This window comes from Clytia hemisphaerica, unplaced genomic scaffold (assembly GCF_902728285.1).
Source record: "Clytia hemisphaerica strain Z4C2 unplaced genomic scaffold, Clytia hemisphaerica genome assembly, whole genome shotgun sequence".
Taxonomy (NCBI): domain Eukaryota; kingdom Metazoa; phylum Cnidaria; class Hydrozoa; order Leptothecata; family Clytiidae; genus Clytia; species Clytia hemisphaerica.
Window position 1 is genome coordinate 349,179 of NW_027104257.1, and position 21,869 is coordinate 371,047.

At 33.7% G+C, this 21,869-nt stretch overlaps 2 protein-coding genes across 3 annotated transcripts in view; one reads left to right on the forward strand and one right to left on the reverse strand.

The window, feature by feature from the left end:
• The first annotated feature begins 1,325 nt into the window (after window positions 1-1,325).
• On the forward strand, window positions 1,326-7,737 carry LOC136816602 (myosin-2 essential light chain-like). Of its 2 annotated transcripts, XM_067072942.1 has the most exons (6): window positions 1,792-1,929; window positions 2,976-3,003; window positions 4,417-4,560; window positions 5,571-5,738; window positions 6,092-6,169; window positions 7,381-7,737. In XM_067072942.1, exons 1-6 carry the CDS (start codon window positions 1,927-1,929, stop codon window positions 7,407-7,409), a joined length of 450 nt encoding a protein of 149 aa, XP_066929043.1. In that variant the 5' UTR covers window positions 1,792-1,926; the 3' UTR covers window positions 7,410-7,737. The 2 variants fall into 2 exon arrangements, with proteins under 2 accessions (XP_066929044.1, XP_066929043.1); XM_067072943.1 differs by lacking the exons at window positions 1,792-1,929; window positions 2,976-3,003 and adding an exon at window positions 1,326-1,528.
• A 1,187-nt stretch (window positions 7,738-8,924) lies between these two features.
• Window positions 8,925-21,869, reverse strand: part of LOC136816579 (protein disulfide-isomerase A4-like) — a 28,959-nt gene continuing 16,014 nt past the window's right edge. The window contains exons 13-27 of the mRNA XM_067072915.1: window positions 18,513-18,681; window positions 17,948-18,168; window positions 17,052-17,274; window positions 16,487-16,626; window positions 15,929-15,999; window positions 15,360-15,481; window positions 14,429-14,497; window positions 13,814-13,950; window positions 13,492-13,562; window positions 12,202-12,365; window positions 11,569-11,861; window positions 11,284-11,296; window positions 10,770-10,984; window positions 10,042-10,152; window positions 8,925-9,167 (exon numbers count right to left, since the gene is read on the reverse strand). Coding sequence (XP_066929016.1) covers window positions 9,025-9,167; window positions 10,042-10,152; window positions 10,770-10,984; window positions 11,284-11,296; window positions 11,569-11,861; window positions 12,202-12,365; window positions 13,492-13,562; window positions 13,814-13,950; window positions 14,429-14,497; window positions 15,360-15,481; window positions 15,929-15,999; window positions 16,487-16,626; window positions 17,052-17,274; window positions 17,948-18,168; window positions 18,513-18,681 — 2,162 coding nt within the window. The 3' untranslated portion in view covers window positions 8,925-9,024. The remainder of the gene's footprint in view (window positions 9,168-10,041; window positions 10,153-10,769; window positions 10,985-11,283; window positions 11,297-11,568; window positions 11,862-12,201; window positions 12,366-13,491; window positions 13,563-13,813; window positions 13,951-14,428; window positions 14,498-15,359; window positions 15,482-15,928; window positions 16,000-16,486; window positions 16,627-17,051; window positions 17,275-17,947; window positions 18,169-18,512; window positions 18,682-21,869) is intronic.

Here is a 21,869-nt window from a genome sequence, read left to right on the forward strand (position 1 = left end):
TTTTATAGATTAGTTTTTCTTTTCACTTTTAGCTTTATTTTCGTCCTACTGTTACCGGAACACCCGGAAATTTACACGTCCTTAGGACTCTCTTAGACTTCAAATTTAGATATTATTCTAATTTTTGCTCCCTAATTTTCATAATATCATATGAAACGCCTATTTTATTGAAGTACCTATATTCTCAGCTTGTTTTTAGATTTTATAATAAGAATCTTCTCCCACTGAAACGTCTACAGCCGATTTAGAATAAATGTAGCGATAAATAATTCTAGCACCAATTCACGAAAAAAGGGGAATGGAGAATTTTTCCGTTGCTTTCTAAATATGACGTTTGTATGCAAAATGTAGGAAGGAACTGATAGGGAAGTTGTTTTATAGGAAAGGAATAATTTCCAACGAAATAATTTATAGGATGACACGAATCTTGAATATCATCGAATTGACGCTCCTTTTCCAAAACGTAAATAAAGAGAGAAAAATCTGTCATGTTTGTTGACAAGACCTTATAAGGAGAATCAGAATGAAAAATTTGTAACTCTTATTTACACCACCCCCTTAGCATCCGAACCTCTTCAAAAGGGAATGGTCACTCTTCAACACAGTGTGTTTTACGACAATTACGACATCTTGTTTTTGTCGTTTACCAAAATTACTGACCGCAAGTCTCCTTCATATTACAATTTTAGAGAAACATTTTTTTTTAAGAATTTGTTTTTATTTTGAAATTTAGAACAAAAAAGCATTTTAAATTCATTTTATCTCAACCCATAGCTTATTTATGAATTTTATCTATCTTTTTTTATATTTATGTTACCTTTTGTTTTTGCTTTATAAATGTTTATTTTAAAATTTTCAAAAAAATTTTCATTCCCTTTTTATCTTTCTTTTCTTTGAAAAATATATATTTCATTTGCTTTAAAAATAAATTGTTTGCTTATTTAAAAAATCTTCCAAAATTACAATAAGAATATTTTAAAATCTGATTTGAAACAGCTTTAAAAATTCTATTTTCTTGTTAAAAATTACTCCTATTTTTTTCTCTAAGTAGTTACAGTTGTACAAAAATCGAAAAAATCAAATTATTCCTTCAAGAGATATCATGAAAATAAAAATTTGACTATAAACCAAATTTGATGATTGTTATGCTTATAAAAAAATAGATTTTTTGTTGCCTCGACGATGGAGTTTATTTAACGACTTATTTGATTGATTGGTCTATGCGATAACAAATCATTGACAATATTTATCCTTGTCTATTGTTAGACATAACATCAATAATAAAAAAACGATTTTTTAATGGGAGTGATCGAGCTTGTGTAAAAGATACACGAATTAATTCGCTGTCTTATATTATACGTTTATGTTGTTTTAGAAGTGTGTTTTGTGTGATTGAATTTTGGAATTCTTTTGCTTTGATCAGAAGGGTTGTGACATTTGAGGGCGACGCACAGAAGTTACATTTTGATTTTCTTGGACTTTTTATTTCACCAATTTTTATACACAATGAGTTACGAAGACATGGAAGGTCAGCCATTTTGAATTTTCATTTTTTCTAAGTTTATTATATTATGAGATAACTCTGCGTGATGATTTTATTAACTCACAGCAGTTTAATAATATTATTATTCCTGTTTAGAGTTTATGCTTTCCACTCGTGAGAAATTGTTAGATTTTTATTATGTTACCGAAGATAGTCTTTGGTTAAAGGGTGGGATTGCTTTGTCCGTAATTTCCTTTCCTAAATAGACCAATCAATAATGTTTGTACAATCATTTGAAGGTGTTGATCATTTACCTAAATCATTTGATTTGAAAACCTTGACTCGACTCTCTTCTCTTTTTGTCGACAAGTTGGATTAGATCATCGTGGCATTTTATCATTTGAGAGAGACTTATAGTTTATTAGCAGACAATTAGAATTAAAATGGTAATTTTTATCTATAAAATGCTTTCTTTTTTCTTCTGATGTTGGATAATAAAAGGCTGATTTGTCTGTTCTATGACTTCTATCGTTGTGTTAAAATAGATCTTATTTTGTGAGCCATTTAAATCTTTTAGTGAGAAGTCTTGTTCCGCCTTTTATCGACATATCTCTGATTTCTCTCACTCTCTAGAGCATATAGATTTTTTTTCAACCCTCACTTTTTCTGATTCTCACTCAAGTCCATAAGGCGTTTTTTTGTTATCTTTCGGTTGTAGTCTAGCAATGTTAACGATGTGACAACTACAAGAGAAAGAAATTTGATCTCTATGTCAAAAACTTCTTACACGCTTTTCAAGGTTTTCCTCCATTTTTGAGCACAGTTCAACATTTGATAGATTGGAAATAATGGTCAAAAGAAATTTTAAAACATCCCTGTTTTACCCACCATCCATGACTAAATCATTTTTGAGACAGGGGTGAAGTTAAGCAAGATTCCTAAGTATTGACTAGATTAAATTGTTCAAAAGTTAAACTAGCCTTATTCCTGGTGCAAACCTTTCTAGGCAATCCATATAAAAACTGCAGTATATTTTTCTTTGCATTTTCAAACAAACTATATAATTCATTAATTTGCCATTATTGAAGTATATTTGAGACAGGAGTGGCTCGTTGAGTTGAATTTCATGGCCAACCAAGGAACTTTTATTGAAATAATACACGTTTTTATAAGAACAAACTATATAAGAACATAAGGCTTCGATGGCCAAAATGTTAAGAACCATGTTAAGAACATTTTAAGGCTTTGTGTGGACCCTGAAACACCTATTTTTTTTAAGACTTACAAACTTACAAAATGGTGAAAATAAGATCATGTTAGGAACTTTTTTAGGCTTAAAACCCAAGGCTTCAAAATTTTTGGATGTTCTTATAAAAAAGAACGTGTACATTTTTATCGAAGTTTCTTTGACCAATCTAGCAGATATTGAACTGTATTAAAAATGTTGGAGAACCTTTAAAATATTCTTCCTTTTCCCTTTTGAAATCTTCAGGCAGAAGAAAGCGAAGATCAAATGTGGGGTAAGATTTCTTGTAAATATTTGTGAAGTATGATTGGTCTAATGTAGGGAAGGAAATTGGGATAAATAGGATGGCAATTTTATACCCTGTATTTTAATAGTAGTTACAGTAATGGATTATCTTTCCAAAGTCGAATAACTTATTTTATCAGTGGTAAAATAACACCCCCTAATTTTAATCATAATATTTATTACTTACAATTTTTATAAATCAAAACATGTTCGTGGGCCTTTTAGATTTATACTTGTTCAATTTTTTGTACACCGTCGAAATATTTATCTGCTTAAAGAATCTATGAAATGGTTTTATTGGTTAACACGTTGGTAACTTTTTATGTAAGCCTCTTGAATAATAAAATTTATGTGCTTTTTTTCGTGAATTATTTTGTTACGTGTGTCATATCTCATAAACCTTTTTAATTTAACACTAAATCGATTTATGCAAAAATTATAGTAATTTTATTGCACCAATTCAAAAAATTCTTGATAGCTTGACCTCACTTAAAATCACTCCTCTTTTTGAAAAACAACCTTTCCATTGCAAAGATTCGCAGAACTTTTAAATCCTTTGAATGTTTAACGAAGATAATTTTCAAATACATGGTCTGATGCTAAATACATAGTTTTGAACGCACAAAAAAAAACTTTTTTATCATCAAAGTATTTTATGCAAGCCTCCTAACATTCAAAACATTGTCACTCCCCTTTCTTAATTTTACAAATATTATTTCCGCCATCTTTAATATCTCGTCATTAGGAAATCATTAACAGATCCTTTAATTTCCATAATTAACAAGAGAAGAGCATAACATTTTTCACGCATGATAATAATGATCAGAAAGCTCGGAATACCTTACCTCCTTAATGTAGTATATGAAAAAACTTCCGCTGCTTTTTGAAATGAAAAAGCTTTTTCATTCCTCACCCTAGCATGTGAACTTGAGACAAGCCTACTCCATTGAGTTTAAAGGGTTAAAAGGATTCTTCAAGGATTCTTTGGTAACCCAGTGATAGGTTTTATTTCAATCTGGCGTTTGTGTGAAAGAGCTTTCTCACCTGGGACGGGTTTCGACCAATATTTCTCCAGATGAAATCTCAACGGGTCTCTTTTAAAGGGGTGTTAAAGGTTTTGTTTTTAAATAAGAGTGATATCGTTTGCTTACCCATCAATTTTAATTCACAAGCTTTTTCACATTGGATTGACACAGATATGGAGCAAGATTGGTCAGAAAGAAGAAAAGAAAAACATTTTTGCTTATATCAGCATAATATAACAATAGCAAGACACTGTCCTGATATGAAATATGTGTCTGGTATGAAACGGGAACACTTATGTAAAAATAGAACCTTTAAATAACTGAATACAAAGACATCGAAAAACCTATCAAACCATTTTTTTTTATTTCCATTTTAGAATACCGTGATACCTTCTCACTTTTCGACAAACAAGGAGATGGAAAAATTGAATGTGGCGATATCGGAGATATCTTACGCGCTCTCGGATGCAACCCAACTCAAGCCGAAGTCAAAAAAATCGTCGCCGACATCGACTCCTCAGGTATCTTGAACTCGACATTTTAGCGGTAATTTTTAAGTATAAACCTATAACCTTATCTTCATAATTTTGGATTGTATTTGAGTTTAACAGGACCAGATAATACACGTTTTTTTATAAGAATATACGCTATAAGAATATCACAATCATGGAATTCGGCAACAGAACCTAAGAATGCCATTTTTAGAGCATTTGTCAATTATCCCCAAGTAACTTTCACAAAAAATTATTGTATTGTGTGTGCGTTAATATTTGGGGTCAGTATTTTAACGTCATTACCCTCAGATTCAAAATCATAATTTAAGTTATTTAATAAATTTTGATTTTATGAAAATAAAATGAAGTCACTTCTGTGTTTACAATTTTTGCAGAAATCATTCAGGGAGGATCAACGATAATTTAAGTTAAAAACTATTTGGGGTATTGCATGTTGTATCGCATGAGTCAACCAAAATGTTCTTGCATTTGTGCTATTTGGATCAAGAATGACTTGTGATGCGAATGCTGCTAAGAAATAATCCAAGCAATTGTAAAGCCAAATCTTTTAATCAATAAAAAGATTAAAATACCAAACATAGGGATTGATTGGAGGTCAAATATTTGATGGCTACCTCGGTAAATAGAATGCGTAGTTACACAGTTTTTGTTTAGTCGTAGCCTAAAGGGAACAACTATAACGATAGTGACTTAGTTAAATGACCAAACTATGGACAAAACCTTACGACCTTACACATTATAGTCGCACCCCTGTCTCGTTGACATTGTGACAATCGTTTTGTTACTGGGGATGAATAAGCTAAATTCCAAACGAGTAAAATCTCTCACATTTGATTCAAATACCAACTGTTTACCTTCACTCGTGATAGCTTAGAATCCAAGTGGGATGCAAATACCCTTGAATTTTTTTCCTAATAAGAATTCAATCAAATCAACACTCAGGGCTCACTTACAATGAGTTTAGGCAGGGTGGTCAAAATATCACACATCGATGATATCTATCGTTTTCCACATAGGACAAAAGCGAATCACCTTTGAAGAATTTATTCCAATCTTTCACACGATGAGCAAAAAGAAAAGCTCGTGCGGTTTCGAAGCGTTCTCCGAAGGATTCAGGATTTTCGACAGAGATAACAACGGTATGGTCAGTGTGGCCGAAGTCAGACATTTATTGACCAGTTTAGGTAAGTCGTCTCCTACCCAGACTCCTAAAATACCTTATTTGCTTTTCATAATAACTCACATTAGTTATAAACACTTTTTTGCAAAGTAAAGATTTTTTATTGCGCCTCCTTAGACTCTATATTCATTGCCCCCTTTCAATTTCATGGTGTGACCCTGCATTAGTTATAAATACACTTTGAGATCAAGTTTTAGGGTGTTGAATCAATAGCTGCTGCCTAAATTTGGAAAATTCAAATTCTGATGGTTTTCCTGTCTAAAAAGTGAATATGATTCTATCTGCAAATTATAGACAAAGTAATTACTTTTGGAGTATCTACACTTCATTAATTGTATCTTTTGATTATTTTTTCAGGTGAAAAATTAAATTCCAGTGATGTCGATGCTTTAGTACAAGGACTTGAAGATTCAAGTGGCATGATCAACTACGAAGGTTTGTACCCATACTCACAATTCAAAATCCATGCATGTTTCTTGGGGGAAACTTATGATGCTTGCTCTATTAATCTATATTATTATCTTCCTCTTTTTAAGTGCTTGACATGTAGGCCTTAGGGATAGACATAAAATCTTTATTTTTACACCTTTGTGTTACAGACCCACTGGAACCCCAGCCCCACTGGAAAATTTGGCAAAAAAATCGTCCCCGGCTGGAAAATACCGTGGAATTTTAACCCCACTGGGAATTTGACTTTGATTTCATCCCCATTCGAGATTCAATGCGGTTTAAAAATTGCACTCCAAGACCATCCCCACTGGATTGAGATTTCAATAGGAATTTTTATTCCCACCGAGGAAAAAGTTCCCACCGGAGCTGTGAGACAGGGGTGTATTTTTGAAAGGTATTAAAAAACTAACAAACACTTTCTGTATCCCTACAAAGGTCATATGAGTCTTGAAAAAATTTCCGCCAAGGCTTGGTTCTCAACACAAGATATTCTACTATGAAGTTTGATAAGGTTATCCCTTTAAAATGGCTTAAGTTGGGGATCAAAATTAATTTGCTTTATTCACAGATAGTCTAAACACTATTCAAAAGAAAGATCTTATATCAAAATATTGATTCTAATAACATATTTGACTATGCTGACTATGACAGTGATCAAAACTTTTGAGTCACAGTCAAAAAGTTCTTAGTCAACAGAGAGGCGTTCAAGTTACTCTAAATTTTGTTAGGACCAATCTTTCACCGGTGGAAAACTTAAAAAATCAACATTTAAATCAATGAATGTGTACCAAATTTAAACATATATCAAATACCCCCTACCATAAAGCCAAGGAGATCCCAGCCAAATTGGAAAGTTCGTCCCCAATGATCAGATACTCTATTATTTTATTACCCGGTGGATAAGTGGTTTCAACCCCATTGTGAAGGGGGCGGTAAAGTTATAAAGTTGAATCCCGCCCGTCTTCAATTACTTCAATAGAAACTTAAAACCCCTTCAAACAAATTGGGATTTCTAATTATACTGATATGTGGCTCATGGGCTTGAAAAACTCTCGCCAGGACACCGAGACAGGATTGTAGAGAAAGAAAGTTAGATTTTTTTCTCTCAATATTTCAAGTCTGAAAATTAGATTTTTCAAGAGACGGCAATTAGATGTGACTTAGTTGATAATAAGGTCTGCATTTTTCTCTTTCAGAATTTGTTCGTGGAGTAATGAACGCTTAAACATACTACAAACAAACAAACAAACATCAGAACTGCGTCCAAAAACAAAAACAACACAACATCACGCAATCACCATAACAACTGATGATACGTCATCAATTTCAAAATTTAGGGTTCTTTTTGCGAAAAAAGCAAGAAAGTTGGGATGAGTTTTAAATTTCAAATTTAATAATTCTATATTATTTTTTAAAACGAAATCTTACAATATTTTTGTTTGAAATTTTTGTACCATATTAAACTTGGGGAGGAACTTTCTATTTTTGTAAAATAATATTTTTCTTAATTATACTATATTATATTTTCCAAAGAAAAACAAAAACATTTAGTACTCTTGTCGTTCTATATTTTTGTTTGTTTGATTTAGCTTTAATCTGGAAATCGATTGGATTGAATGTTTGAAATCTCTAAGCTCTTTAAATCATCCTAGCCTTGTGAAGGAAAAGGTTTTCGTAGATAAATCCCAAATATTCAGCGAAATACACTTACCTTCATTTACGGCGTAAATGTAAATTCTTCTCTGGGTAATCAATTGGAAAAGAAATATCATTTCTTTCAAATTTTCAAAACAAATTTGTTAGTTACTGGCATATAAGGTTGGGTACAATTTTTAATCCACGAATAAGTATGTGGATACTTTACTTTTATAACATTTTCTCAGCAATCATTTATGTTAGGAAAAAAGGTTTACGTTGGAAAGATATTTCCAAGGACAATAATCGTTTCTTTTAAAATCGTTTCTTTTAAAAAGTTTAAAAGCGAATAAAGACAAACGGAGTCAAAATACAAACTGGTACAAAAATTATTACATGATCATTACATGAATAAACTTTTTAGAACATTTAAATCTTTTATGAAGAAGGTAATAATTTTTTTAAACTTTTTTTTCACTTTTTGCACCTTTTAAATCCCGAAACTCTATTGAATTGGATGATATCGGTTTTTGAGGTTGATCAAAATTAAGACTGAAAAAAAGAATTTTAGAACTGCCCTTGCATCGAGGGAAAGGGAAGAAGAAAGATCGACAACAATTGAAAATTATTTTTGAAGGATGTTTATAAAAATTCATTAAACACAATAAAGATATAGATAAAATTTAAACATTTTTAAAGCCCTAGAAGTGAGCTTAGTATCCTACACCAAAGAATTAATCGGATGGGAATTATATTCCCTAAGAGAAAAATCTATAAAGCTGTTGGGAATTCTAGTTGGTTTGCCAAAGTTTTAAATCCAGTCATTTGACCAAAATAATTCAAAAGGTTCGTCTTACCATGGCACCCGGCATGCAAATCAGATTAAGGGGCCAAACTGAGCCAAAAACTCTTCCACCGTGGTTAAACGGCGAAGATGAATTTTTCCGATTTTTCACCCTTATTTTACCCCCTTAAACGGTATATTTGGAATATATTGCAAATTATTTGAGGGGGGGGGGAGTAACGGAAGCCATGATTAACAAAGTGTTACCTTTCCGAAAAAAAGCGTAGAAAGTGATTCAAAAGGTTAGTAGTAAGAATTAGCACTAAAAAGTTACTATCAATATAAAAAATTAGCACGATATGAAAATGCATGCATGCTTTAATTTCCTAGAAAAATATTTTACTAGACCCCATCTACATTATTACAGTTCCGTTTTTTGACGTGTCTGTAAGAAGTTAGTGACGTCATCAGCAGTCGTGGAGGCGGAATAATTTTCCATAAATTCACCTCGTTTATAATATTTTATTGTTGGGAATGATGTTACACCTTGCTCGTTGCAATAATCTAAAAAATAATGGAGCAATTAGAATAAGATTTGAAAAAAAACGACCAATAGGCACAAAATATATTTGGAAAAAATAATCTTTGAAAAATAATTTAAAAGATTTTTTTGGATAAAAGATTTTGTGAAGAAAATTTGACGAACTATTTTTGGTAGAATATTCGATAAAAGAGTACTCGAAGAATATTTGACTAAAGATTATTTGAAGCGCATTAGACGAAAGATTTTTGAAAGAGCATTCGATGAAAGTCATTTTGAATAAAATTTGACGCAAAATTCTTTTAAACATATTTGATGAAAGATTTCTTGAATAAAATTTGACGAAAAATTTTTGGAAGAGTAATTGACGAATGATTTGTGAAATTTTCCATAGAATATTTGATGAAATTTTTTAAAGAATATTTGACGAAATTTTTTAAAGAATATTTGACGAAATTCTTTGGAAGAGTAATTGAAAAAAGATTCTTGGAGAAAACGAAGGATTTTTGAAAAATTTTAAAGAATATTTGACGGAAAATTTTTGGAAGATTATTTAAAGAAGGATTTTTGATCTTTTTTGAAAAGTATTTGATAAACGATTTTCTTTAAAGAATATTTGACGAAATATTTTTGGAAAAATATTTTAACGAAAGAAATTCGTAGAATTCTTGATGAAAAATATTAATAATAAAATCTGACAGAAGATGTTTTGACGAAAGATTTTTCGAAAAATATGAGGAAAGATTTCTGAGATTATAACTCGACGTCGAATGTTGCCAAAATATATCTTGTTTAAAAAAACTAAATGCTGAAAGTAAGAATCATATTTGTTCGTCAAAAAACTATTTAATACCAAACCACAGTAATCGGATACTAAAAACTTATATTCATTCTTACCTCCATATAAATCACAATTAAGAGCGGCGATTCCAAAGGTGCCCTTTTGTCCAGCCAATCGTGAAGAAGCTTGCATCAAGTCTGTTCGCATAGTAGCGCATGTTTTACACCCTGAACGAAAATGAGGAAAACAAAAATTGAGATATTGAACAGTAGTGACAAATATGAAAATGTACTTTCGTAGTCTAAACACAAGGGTTCGAGGATTTTACTAATTAGAAGATTAAGATATAATAGTATCTTCCCAGGTATCACCCAACCTTCCGGTCCTACCTTGAAATAGACGTTTAAAAGATGGTTAACTTTATCCGTCCTGCGATCCCAGAAGTTTCGAATAGGTCAAAACAATGGGGTTTAAAAGACACGCTCTGCTTTAAAGAGATTTATGGCGAATGTGATGATCTGACATAAAAAAAAACAATAAAAATCGCGTTACTCTTAACTTGAAAATGAATGTGAAAGCGACTGGGTGCGTTTATGATCGACGATTGTTTTACTCCAGCCAATCATCCAAAATTTTGATGAAAAAGATCGAAGCGGTCTGCCAACCTGCGCAGTATCTTTCACTAAGACATGTCATTTGGAGTAAATAGGTACCATGCGTGGAGTGATCAGAATCAGAATAAAAAAACCCTAAAATATGGGAGGCCTAGTAGACTAGCTTTTGAGTGAAAAAAACTCTACACAAAACGCAGCTAGTATAGATGAAAGCGTATATCATTACTTACACCTGACGTGGAAAGCCACTAACACATGCTGGGTTTGTTGTAAATACGTTTGGAAGTTTTCTTCGTTCAAATGTTCCACAGAGCTTGGAAGGTCCTCCCATTTCTCTTGGTCCAATCGATTTTCTCGTTCTTTTCCTTCGGCTTGCGTCCGTAAAAATGCATACATTTTTTCCACCGTCCGTTGCTCTTCGAATTTCACTACAAATTTACCATTGCTTTGAAGGGAAAAAATATCATGTTTGATTCATAGGAAACAAAAAGCTTTGTGAAACCATTTAGAGATAAACAGATATTAAAATGTCGGGGCAAAGTGGACAAATATAAACGAGCAAAGGAAATGGTAACAATGATCATCTTGAAGAAAGCAACACTGTTCTATGTGGAAGCTACAAAAAAGTGTAATTTTGGCAGCACGCCGTACAAATGTTGTCTGGAGAATAGAGTAGTTGTTCAACTCAAACTAGTGGAATTTGGTCGGTATGATATAAATGAAACTATGAAAATGTCAACTTACCTGTAAAAGTTCACTGAAACGAAAGAAAGAAGACGAGAGATTATTCAATAGTTGATATTGATAAATATTGAATACATTGAGTAAAAAGGGGAATAAATGTTGGGAGGGGTCATAACAGTTAAAGACAGGCCTTAATCATACGACATTTAAAACAATTTAATTCTAACCACTACTAAGCTATGGTGTTAGCATTTAGGGTAGCTTAGTCCTCTTAGATCAAGAAACCGTTTTATTCAAAAACAATATGAATAAAATGTGTAACTCAATAAGAGCACAGGAACTCACATGTTGGATATCCTTTGACTCCTTCTCGTTTAGCCAAATCTTTATTCTGTGTGGCCTCAACAGCAGCCAAAACGGCTGGGAAATTATCTTCTTTCAGTTTCTTTGCAGTTTCAAAGAAGGCATGTTTCATGGTACTGCAATGACCGCACCATGGAGCATAGAAAGCGACAAAGACGTCTTTGTCTCGGATGAACTCGGTGAATGTGGCATCGTTGAGTTGAATGATGTGTTCTGATTCTTCGGCCCACGTCTTTTGTGGTGGTTGATTGCTTGATGAATCTTGTTCAGAAGGGCTGGAAAGTAAAATTATAATCGTCAACTATTTACTAGATAGAGCATTCCAAGGTAATTTAAAAAGGGTAACAAATTTTAATCCAGACTAATTCATTCTAAAATTCGTTAGAAAAAAGATATGTCAGATCGAAAATGCTGACCACGCTCACTCAAGTTCATTATTATGAACAATTTTGCAAGGAAAACATAAGCAATGAACGTGAAAATCTTAAGCAAAATTAGACTCTTTCCATGGCCTGTAGACTCAAACATTCGCAAAATTAGGCTAAAATGAAGTTGAAGTCTGATCAAACTTTCAAATAGAAAAAAACAGAATGAAAGAAAGAAGAATTTGGTTACCTTTTCATGAAATCGACGAGGGCATCTTTCGTTCGTTGACCTCTATATTTGAATTGTTCTTTTCCGTCTTTGAAGTATTTCAATGTTGGATATCCGCTTACTTCGAACTTGCCAGCCAACGAACTGTGTTTAACGCAATCCACCGCTGCTATCTTTCCAACGATCTGAAAGGGAAAGATTACAGTTTCATATTAAGCTGTCCCATTAAAAACCATACATGTGGACGAACTTTTTCAAGTAAAAAAAAACTATTGAAAATTGAATCGAAATTTGCACAAGTACCCTAGGAAAATATTTTCATACCTTAAAATGAGGGTGGACGAACTGAAATCAGACTTTCACCCCGTGGAAATTTTAGAATGACTTTTTAAAGCCTCGGAAAAATGAAAAAAGACCCCCTGATTGGCAGTGTAGACCTAACTCTTCAGACAAAAATTACGGGAAACGCATGTTTGGACTGTGTACCCTATGCTGCACTCAAGCACTTAAGCCAAAGTCCCGCAAAGGCGGAACAAAAATCAGTTTTTTGAAGTTTGTAAAAAAACGCCACATAGAAGATCTTTCAAATTCAGTATGTGAATAGAACAGTAAAAAATACAACTTTTCTATTTTTCCTTTTTTTGGAAAAGTTTTAGGAATGAAAATATAGGGATAATGATAATTGAATACTATCCATTGATGACCCGCGGCACTATCGTAAGGCTAGAATCGCTTCGCGTACTCTTCGCTTGAGAAAATGATGGACAGATTAAAGTTTTTCACCCGCGCAGGAGTCCGCGGAGCGTTCTCGGCTCAATCCTCGGACCGCGCTAAAAATGGTAGACTGAGCTGTGATAGATCATTTCGATGGAAGTTGTTGGAATGTTTACAAGGCTCTTGACAGAAAATCGTTTGTTTTATTGTCAATGATGACAGTGCGGTTATTAATTTTGTTAGATCTGACAAATTGATGTTTGTAAGTGCACTTTATATTTTGATTCCCATTGAAGAATCATATTCTGGTTTTCATGTTATTAGATGCTGGTTTAGAGCTTTAGGTCTACACTGATTGGACTCTTTAAAAAACCATTTGTTTGCATTTTAATTCTTCGACAAATCATGAAAAAAGTCGAAAAGGCCAATAAATTTTTTTGAAACAAGGGCCTTAGGTCTAAAATGCTTAAGCCAGCTGACCATGGTATTTGGCCCATGGAAGGAGGGTAAAATAAGTTCAGCCTGCAACTGTTTAAGTTCTAGAACCGATTTAACTTAGGTTTACAAAGTGAAGATATTGATAAAAAGTGCCCGTACATCATTAGCATTGTTGACGATCTTGGCAGCTTCAGCTAGTCCTGGTTTCATTTTCTTGCAGTGACCACACCCTGATTTGGAAAAGAACAGTGAAGAACTTATACGAAAACAAATTAAAGAGAGTTTCATTTTCACCATAAGTGCCTTTCTACTATATGTCAATCCATCAGCACTGAACACAGATTATATCTAACGCATACTCTTTATGATATTCAAAAAAGTTTTAGAGTTGAAATCTGTACACAAATTTTAAGGCAAAAAGGGATCGAATTTTAATTTAAAAAAGTTTACACATCCAAAATTTCGCCCAAACAAAACTTACATGGGGCATAGAACATGACGAGAACGGATTTTTCTTTTTCAACGAAATCGTCAAAGTTCATCGGCTCAAGGAAGACGACGTCCTTGACTTCATCTGACCAATCTTTCTCCACTTGCTTTGGCTTTGGTGGTTTTGGGCTATGGTAATAAAACAAATAATATAGATTTGAAAGTTATTCAATGATTTGGTGATCCTAAAATTTTATCAGGGGTTGTTCATGACAAAGTCAGGTCACGTGGTCTGCTTCAAGCCTTTGGAATCGTTAACTATAATAAATAATATTCTCAATTCAACAATAGTTCCCTGTGCTTTCAATCACTCGTTCGATTTACTTTATTTTGCATCTATTGACTTATACAGGAATGTTCATTTCTGATGTCCTACTTTCATAAAAGCCCGAAGGGCTGGAGAGGAATCTTCAACCTTTTCAAGCAAGAAAAAGTGAAGCCTTAAGATTTAAGACGCTTTTGGAATGACGAATCCAGTGCTTTCCTTGTTTGCGGCATAATTTTTCAAAATCTTGCGATAGTTTTTACTTTCAATCTGGCGTTTGAGTGAAAAACACCCGAGTCACGCGTTTTGAATGGGAAATAAGTGAAAAATCGAAGCACTTACTCTACCATGAAGTTAATGAAATCTTCGTGTTCTCGACCTCCTGCGTAATCGATCGTTTTCACACCGTTTCTAAAAAAAACACGAAGGGATGATTAATACCGATGTAGAAGGTTCGAACTCGAACGGGGATTCTAATTTGTTTGAATTACAGAGAGATTCGAATTATAAAGAGCATTTTAAGAGGGTTCCTGACTGGAACTGAGAATATGTTCGGATAATAGAAAGTTCGGATAAGCACAAGAATACCGTATACAATAGGTTGAAAAGTCCAACCTTATTTTTCAAACATTTGAGAAACTATGAAAACGGACTTACTTGAAATATTTCACTGTACATCGAATTTGAGCAAAAAAGAAAGAAAAACACCAATAAGCTTACACTAGGAATTAGGTAACGAAAATGTTCTGATTATCGGGTGAATTTAGTTTTTTGTAGTCAAAACCTTCTTTAATCTTTCTCAGACGGACAAAGAAATAAGACACAATAATTTATATAAGTTTTAAACACGTCTGAACATGTCCTTAGTCCAAGAAAGAAGATGGTGAGCTAAAAACGTGTTCACCCAATATCTACAAAAAAGGTCTGGAACTAGCGAGAAAATATAAATGGTAGTTAATCAAATATAAAATAATTACGGCCAATATGGCGTTCTCTTTCACTTTCGTTCTCACCTTCATATAAGCGCACTTAAGTAAGCGCACTACATGATTTTGCATAAAACAAGGCATTAAATATATATTAATCAAATGCAGACATGTATGTAGAAACCGAAATGCGGGAGGTACAAGAAGCAGATTTAACACTAGGAACCTGTCCAAAAATTTTAGAAGCTAGTGGCAGGAATGGCAGGATGAATAAAAACCCAGCTGGCACACAAAGTTGTTTCAACGTTCATCTAACGTTATATGGACGTTGTGAACGTTAAACAAACGTTGAAACAACGTTGTGTGCCAGCTGGGAAATGAACTCACATGTCGGATATCCCCTAATTTCAAATCGATTACAAATGTCTGCATTGGCTGTGCAATCGACTGCTGCCATGGAGCCTGGAATCTAAATAAACCAATACATTCCAATAGATAAGTTATAAAAGACGGGGTAAGCTCACAACATCCGATTCAATATTGTTCTAAAGCGAAAAGGAGCCATCATATCGGTTAGAAGTGATTTCAATCCTTAGGATAGACCAGTAGAGCAGCTTCAGTACGATACGAAAACCCCATAACGTAATAATCATCAATGATGATTATTTAGTATCATTGATTATTAAATGTATTTTAGCTACTGCATCCTGGAGCTTAATTATACACCTTGAACCCTTAAAGGCGCGTTCAGCTTTTGAGGGGCCTAGTAATGAATCTACAAGAAAACGACGTTAAAATTATTTTCTTATGAGAATTTTAATGCAATGATTTCAGACTTTTTAACGTCTTTTTCCTGGTAAACCCGAACCCAGTTTCCCCACGCTTTTAAGGTTGATATACCAACAATGTAACACACCCTTTTTTCGTGATTAATCACATGAGAAGCATCGGCGTAATCAGGTTTCATTTTCTTGCAATGACCACACCCTATATGATAAGATGAAACAGTTTAATAACATATGTTCACAAGTCAAAATCAAAATGGAGCCATTCTATTGGTTAGAAGTGACGTAAAATTTACCAATAGAATGACTTGATTTTGTTTCGGGCGAAACGGAACTGTATCGTGTGAACGTGGTCTAATATTGAAGGAGTGGTTTTTTTTTCTAGTCAGAAACTCGTTGGCCTACAAAGCAAATTCGTCTCTCGTTAGGCCAACTCTCCTAGTTTTTGCAACCTTAAGACAAAATTTTGTCAATGGGAGTTATAATTTCATTGGCCTTGAGTCTGCAGCTCTATTCTTGTGACCGTTACAGTGAACCGCTTTTGGGAATTTCGTAAGGAGCATTTTTTTTTCAACAAATCTGATAACATATAGAAAGGGGAGTGATGGCCAATACTCGTTGGATAAAGGAAAGACACTTGGGTATCAAGGGGAAAAATAAGAATAATGAGTGTAATAAAGTGTTCTTACATGGAGCATAGAACATGACAAGAACAGATGGATTGTCTTGCATGTGAGAATCAAAATTATCAGAATCCAAATGATTCACAAAATTGTTCTCAGCAGCCCATCCTGTCAATTTCTTTTTCGGTGGTTCGCCCGATGTTTTTCTGAAAAGATTTGAAAAAAGGTGTTTTCAAAGATTTTTGAATTCTCAACTTATTATGAGGTCCGAAAACCTCGCAAATCGCAAACAAAACATGATGGTCAGTATTTTGTGGCGCGACCATTTAAACTTATTTACTCTCTTGGGTACCTAATAGCCGTCCCCCCCCCGCTAATTAATTTTTCGAAAATTTTCCACCCATTTTTATTCCAATCCCCCAGCTTATTAAGTTTTGAGACTTTTTCCAGCCCCCCCCCCCCCCCCGCTTATTCCAACCCCCCTGCTGTTAGGTACCCGAGAGTAAACTTACTGTACAAAATCATACAAGATTCGAAAAAAAAGTTAAAAACAAAAGCAAAAACACTTTTGATGCTTTACTACGTTCAAACTTTTTAATTAGAACCTAGGAGAAGAACATTTCAAACTTACTGAATCAAATAACTGACGATGGAGTCTTTATCTCTTCCAGCATCATAATCACTTGGTTGTCCGTCTTTGAAGTATTTCAATGTTGGGTATCCAGAAATGCTGTATTTGCTGGCCAACTTACGGTTCTTTGTGCAGTCGACGGCAGCTATGGCATGGTCAGTTCCCAACAACTCATTGGCCGCTTCCGTGTAAGCTGGCTTCATCTGTTTGCAGTGTCCACACCCTGTCAAGGCCAAGAGAATAAGATAGAAAATGAGTTATGTGAAATGAACGCAAGCATCGTTGAGAAACGCCCTCGTTTGTATTTTTTGGCTTTTCAATTATTGGAAGTTCGAATATTCTTTATTAAAGGTCCATTCGCTTTAAATGTGCACTCTTGTTTGCTTCCATATGAAAACCAGTCTCAAGGGAATTAAAGTTGATGCTCTCTAATTCGACGTTCTACTATTCGATAGGCTCCCTATTCGATGAAATATAAAGTCCCCGTCAACAAGAAACTCTCATAAACGACGCTCCATTATTCGATAAGCTCCCTTCTTCGATGAAAATCCAATTCCCCTTGAAAATTGAATTAGAGAGCGTCAACTGTAGCATCATTACGCTGACGTGGTTTCTACGTTGTAGCAAAAAAGGAGGGAAAGGGAAATAGACCTCATCGGAGTTTTGATTTTTCTAATTAACAGCGATGCATTGTGGGATTGTTTCGGTATTACAATAGAATTCCCTCGAGGAATTCCTAAGAGATTTCTATTGTAATACCCCCGAAACAATCCCACAATGCATTGCTTTTTTAAAAAAATCAAAAACTCCGATAAGATCTATTGGTGACATCATGGCTGAAAACAACCAAACATCATGGCTGGAAACAAGCAAAGCCTCAAGAGCATAAAACTTACATGGAGCATAGAACATGACGAGCATTGAAGGATGTGATTTAATGAAGTCATCGAAGTCGTTTTCGCCAAGGTGCACCACACCACTGGGCGTGTCTTTCCACTCTGGTTCACGCATTTCAGGCTCAGCACTCTCCTCTTTTGGATTTTTCATGAATTCGATGAAAGCGTCTGTGTTACGGCCACCCTCGTACTTGAAGTCTTTTTTACCGTATAAGAAGTACCTGAATGTTAGATGAGATGAAACAGTAGTGCAGAGTATTCCTCGACAGATATAAAATGGAAAGGTAGGAAAACAATCTAGTAGTAAGACTTTAGCCTGAAAATCATAGGGACTGAAAGAAGTTCTTGCGTTGACACCGCAGGCTAACATGAATGTAAATATTCATGACTAAAATATATGTCTTTATGCATTGATCTCCTGTTGACTTTATTCCAATACCCGAGCTGCATTTCGTGAATAAAACAAAAATGTAAGCAAAATTGAAAATGCTGTGAGCGAGGACCAAAAATATTTAAGTGCACAAATTAACATGTTTAATTATGTCCTTTAAAGAGTGCAGCTTACCTGAATGTAGGATATCCAGAAACACCAAACTGTTCGCATGATTTCTTATCCACAGTACAATCGACACCAGCGAACCAAACTTTACGATCTTCTGTGAAAGTGGCCGCCGCTTTCTCGATCTCTGGTTTCGCTTTCTTACAATGACCACACCAAGGAGCGTAAAACATCACTGTGTGAGAAGAAGATTGAAAGAATAAAGGGTAGAAATACAGGGGTCAATGACCTCAGAGATTCAGCCTAATTCAGCACCTTAATTAACAGACTTGCTGGTTTCTTGCTGAAAAAATGTGTCTTTCCTTCCTGACTGAGCACCTTAATTAAGAAATTTCCAAGATCGTTCATGAGAGATTATGAAATATGGGGGAGTAGCCTAGTGAAAATCATTACAACAAATCACATTTTTCCTGGAAGTAGTAGCTAATTTTTATTGATTGTTCATTGAAATGGTTTATTTTCTAAAACAATTACATTATTTAAAAGTTACAAATAAAGAACTATTTACATTTATCATACACAAATCTACAGAGTAATATTCTACGGAATAGCTCACAGAGCTGGCACAAATTCACAATATCTGTTTATCAGTTTGAAAGAGAGCGTGTTGTATATCGGTAAATATATCGTGTTAAACCACATGGGATAAAAATCCCCAACTAAAAAGGAATGCAGCCCCTACAAACTGATCAACATTCTAAAACTTTAATTTTGATTCTGAAACATTTATTCAGAATGTTTTTCAAAACACTGCGTACTTCCCGCTGGAAGAACACGTAGATACCAGCGTCCCACGCCAATCCGATCCTGTAAAAAATACTGGAGTAGAGACCGGTCGCTCCCATTCGTTTATTCTGTACTTTATAAGCAAAGTAAAACATATCTGGGACTACAGCAAAGATGACAAAAGATACGATGAGAAGAGTAGGCATGTAGAAACCATTCTTGATACGTGCCATGGGCCGCGCATTGTTCTCTTGTGACGCCTGGTTTCTACGACGCCTGTTGTAATACACTATACGATCGTTTCGATGTTTTTTGATCTTCTTGAAGAAATAAATGTAAGTTATTGTAGCGACTGTTAGAAATAAGACGTCGAACCCAGGGTAAACAAAGATGGCGCATACTCGACTGTAAGCCCTCCTGTCTTTCAAAGTAAAACTGAAGGTTATGGTCGATAAAGATATGACACAGATCAAGAGACCAGCGAGGTATGCTTTTCGTTTGGTCCATACCAAGTTGTACGTCAGATTGTAATATACCAACATAAAACGATCTCCAGTGATCAAAAGCATAGTCCCAATGTATAGTAAGAAGGTTGGTAAAGATTTCACAGCGTATAGGTAATCGAGGACATTCGACTTCGGCGCTATAGAGTCAACGATATAAATCAAGCTTGATATAATAGCGAATAAGATTTCAACAGCACCCAACTGAGTCAGATAAAACTGTTGTATATGAGTGAACGTTCGAGTGCATTTAGCTTTTCGTAGCAGATAAAGACCCATTGCGTGTAATAACATCGTCATGATATCGATGATAAATCTGGCAAGTAATAACGCTTCAATTGTATCTTTAACTTTACTCATGGCTCGTGTTCAAGATTCTCCTTCCTGTAATACTTTGATACTATGTACTCGAGTTGATTCTATTTTGCCAAGGTTGTAAATACAGTGTAAGATCTAGGTCAATTTTATGAGATTGATGGATGAAGTGAGTTGAGATTTTTTCGAACGGTTCAAATGCAATGAAACGCTGTAGTATTCGGGTCCAAAACCCGACGCTGCTCCCGGGTGTTCTTTCAGTGTAGACTGGACAACTCGGTCGGTAGTGTAATGCACTCGTAATGCGAAAGTCGTGCGTTCGAGTCTCACTTCATTCCACAGTTTAATAGTTCGCTATTAAAAAATGGTCAATACGCACGTGTATACTTGTTGGCACTAAATGGTAAATCCTTGATAATGATATTGTTGATTAATGAAACACAATCACCAAAAAAATTATCCAAAAAGTAGCAACAAGAAGATTTCGTGTAGTGATCAAGCCTACTTGCTGGTTCGGCTATATTGTGAAACTTTTCAAATGTTAACTTTTTTGATATTTATGCGTTTGCGTTCCCCTTTTATTTCGACGATCAACAAACGTATTTTATTGATCAAAGTCATTACAGGCCTACTTCGTATAAGCTTCCCTCTTTTAGATACTGTTTTTCTTTATCCTTAAAAAAATGCTTAAGGAAAAGTAGCTTATAAATAGGTCCTCGCCAATTTCACAATTGAGTTGATCACTACTTGAAAATAAATTAGTCCATTTGAGGTGAAATTAAACCAACTCCTACACGTTTCAATCTATGAATTGAAAAGTTCATTAAAGTACTGTCGTAAATGACTGTATGAGTATTGTCGTAAATCTCTGATAAATTACTATTTCAAAAATAGTTATCTGTTTGAAATGGTCAATCTTTGAAAATCAAAGTTCCCACTTCAGAAGAAGTCCTTCATATTAAAGAGTTTTTACTACAGATTATGAAGGAGGGTTCATTTCAAGCTTTTTTCCACCTAATTCATGATTCATTGGGAGAGGGTTGTATCGCATTGCATGAAATTCAAAACATTCTTTTTTTCTTTCATTGAAACAATTTCTTTTAGAATTGGAAGCTAATTGAGAAGATATCTATGGTGGCCTACAGAGACATTAGCGATATAATGAATTAGCCGATCGAAAATCAATAAAAAAGCTCAATTAAATTTAATTTTACTTTCATTTTAATTCATTTCAATTTCGTTTCATTCTAATTTCATTTCAATTTCATTTCAATTTAATTTCAATTTAATTTAAAGGGCAGTTCAATTTCATTTAAATTCATTCATTTATTTCATTTAATTTCAGGGCATTTCAAATTTCATTTTCAATTCAATTTAATTTAATTCATTCAATTTCAATTTAAGTTGTTCAATTTCATTTCATTTCAATTTCAATTCAATTTCATTGAATTTCATTTCAAATTTCATTTCAATTTCATTCATTTCAATTCATTTCAATTTATTTCAATTTCAATTGCAATTTCAGGGCAATTTGCAATTTAATTTCATTTAAGTCATTTCAGATTTTCATTTAATTTTAATTTCATTTCAATTCATTTTTTTCAATTTCATTTTAAATTTATTTCATTTAATTTCATAAATTTCATTTAATTTGCAAATAAGTTTCATTTCAATTTTTTTAATTTCAATTTAATTTTAAATTCATTTCAATTTCATTTTAAATTTCATTTCATTTCATTTCATTTTAAATTTCATTTAATTTTTCATTTCATTTTTCAATGCATTTCATTCATTTCATGTCAATTCATTTTAATTTCAT